Genomic DNA, 2,500 nt, shown 5'->3' on the forward strand with positions numbered 1-2,500 from the left:
GCAGTGCATTGTGGGAGCCAGGCGGGTCTCGTGATGGGGACTTACAGGATGTAGGCGATGACGCCGATGGACCAGCAGTCGACGGCCTTGCTGTACGGCTTCTGGGCCAACACCTCTGGAGCTGAGAGAGACAGAGAGAAAGAGACTACGTTACCCAGCATGCATCTGGTTGTTGCATTCAGCCGCGTGTTACAACGTGAGAGGAGACGCCGACTCTCATTGAAAATCATAAGAACAAGAAGGTTTTTCTGATAAAACAGCGACCAAATGCAAACGCAAACAGGACTGGTACAAACTCCAGACCTTTCATTTTACTTTTATTTTTTATTTTTTAATTTTATTGCATTTATTTGTCATGGAATAACGAGGGGAAAGGTCACACCTGGCCACGAAACTGCTTTGTAGTCGAGGGTGAATATATAAAACTGGCTGTAAGTCCTGAACGGTTAATCCAATATTTTTGTGTTTGGCTCTTCAGTCACATCTTATTACTGCATTTCAGACCCACTGTGGTGCTGGACAAGGGCAAAGCTATGAATACTGATGGAGCTGACTGGGTATTGATATGCAGTGCCAAACACAGAAATATTGGAGGAATTACATTTGGGGGAAAGTTAAAGCACTTCATAGTTAAACTGTTTACTTTTATTTTTAAGAAAATACTTGAACAGTCCAGTATGTGCAGAGAGTTAAAATCACTTTATATTATTAAACTGTTTATTTTGTGATGAAGAAAATACTTGAAGTGCAGTATGTCTACCAGCTGTGGTCTGTTGAGGTGCAATAAATATTAAAAGTATTTCATATATTCAGAAAAAGATCCAAATTCTTAGACATATTTACTTTTTTTTTTTTTTTAAGTAACGCAATAGTTACTCTCCCTGGTAACTAGTTACTTTTATAGTGGAGTAATTCAGTTACTCACTCAGTTACTTTTTGGGGAGAAGTAACTCGTAACTATAACTCATTACTTTTTTAAAGTAACGTGTCCAACACTGCTGATATGTGATCGATCAGCTCAAGACTTTCTGATCGATCGCTCGGTCATCAGACTTTGTTTCAGACGAGATGATTTTGCTCTGCTGTTGTTTGTCTGTGAGGAAGCCTGAGCCATTTAGTGAGGCAGGAATAGAAATGAGCTCACCCAAACATCACACACACACACACACACACACACACACACACACACACACACACACACACACACACACACACACAGATCAGTTGTAGAAAGCCAAAGACAAAAACACTTCACATATCAGGAGCAAAATATAAACTGTTTATGGGTCTGCACTGACTCACCGTGTGTGTGTGTGTGTGTGTGTGTGTGTGTGTGTGTGTGTTGTTTTGATGGTCAGAGCCAGACTGTGTGTGTGTGTGTGGGGGTGTGTGTGGATCAGACCTTCAGACATTTTTCCAAAGTGAAGTCATTTCTAGTTTCTTCTCACTTCTTCAGGTTTCAGGTCCAGATTTCAGTTTCAGGTGAATCATCCGCCTGTCAATCAAACGGAGTGGGCGGGGCTTGGATTTCCTGTTTTTCTAGGTCTGCGTTAGCCATGGTGGCTAGTGCTGCTCACGCTAACCACCCAGTTCTTCTTCTACTGTTTGTTCCTGACAAATCGCAGAAACAAACAGAGTCGGCTCAGTTTCAGTTTCAGCTGCAGTTTAGTGACACGACAGGAAGAGGAACCTGCCTGGTCTGCACTCTCAGAGAAACACTGGTTCTTTAAGGGTTCTTCAAAACGCTCTCTAGGTGCTTCAAAGAACCCTCAGCAGCTGGAGAACCTCTTTATTTAGGGGCTGGTTCTCTGTGGTTCTTTAAAGTGCTAAAGGTTCTTCATGTTTATTGGAGTTATTTGGTGGCGGCAGCAGCTAACAATTCTTTTCCTTGTGGATTAATGTGCAGATTATTTCCTCAGTGAATGGATTAATGTGCAGATTATTTCCTCAGTGAATGGATTAATGTCTCGCTCTATAAACCATCAGAAAACATTTTTAATAGCTCGTCTGGAACCCAGTGAAGGAACAAGGAACGTGGAGAACCGGCCAACAACACGTTCATGTTGGTTTCCAACCTGATGCACAGTCATCTGATTTAAAACACTCAGAGAGGCTTTTATTCTGAAAGACTACTAAAGAGAACCATTAAAAAAAAGGTTCTTTACTGAACCGGCTGGATCCACAAACAAACTAAAGACCCTGTTTTTATGACAGTTCTTTAAAAAAAAAAAAAAAACATGTATAGCTCCTTGAATTTAATTATCATACTTAGTATTTCTATCAAACGGTCACATTAACTAGGAAGAGGTTGAATTCTGGCGTTAGTCTGATGTTACCTAACAGGTGATCAAATCTGTTGGTTTACCCTGAAATACGGGCAAAATCAGGAAGCAGTGAAATTATAATATTTTTTCAGATTCTCTGCATTTCTAAAAGACAAAATGAAGCGATGCAGCAGTGAAACATGATCAGAGAATTTAGATTTCCAAGAGACGGCGGA

General features: G+C 40.8%; 1 protein-coding gene across 1 annotated transcript in view; it reads right to left on the bottom strand.

Annotated features, from left to right (window-relative positions):
- Window positions 1-2,500, bottom strand: part of camk1da (calcium/calmodulin-dependent protein kinase 1Da) — a 67,653-nt gene that overhangs the window by 12,828 nt on the left and 52,325 nt on the right. The window contains exon 6 of the mRNA XM_030046169.1: window positions 46-121. Coding sequence (XP_029902029.1) covers window positions 46-121 — 76 coding nt within the window. The remainder of the gene's footprint in view (window positions 1-45; window positions 122-2,500) is intronic.

The sequence above is a fragment of the Myripristis murdjan genome, chromosome 23 (genome assembly GCF_902150065.1).
Source record: "Myripristis murdjan chromosome 23, fMyrMur1.1, whole genome shotgun sequence".
Lineage (NCBI taxonomy): Eukaryota > Metazoa > Chordata > Actinopteri > Holocentriformes > Holocentridae > Myripristis > Myripristis murdjan.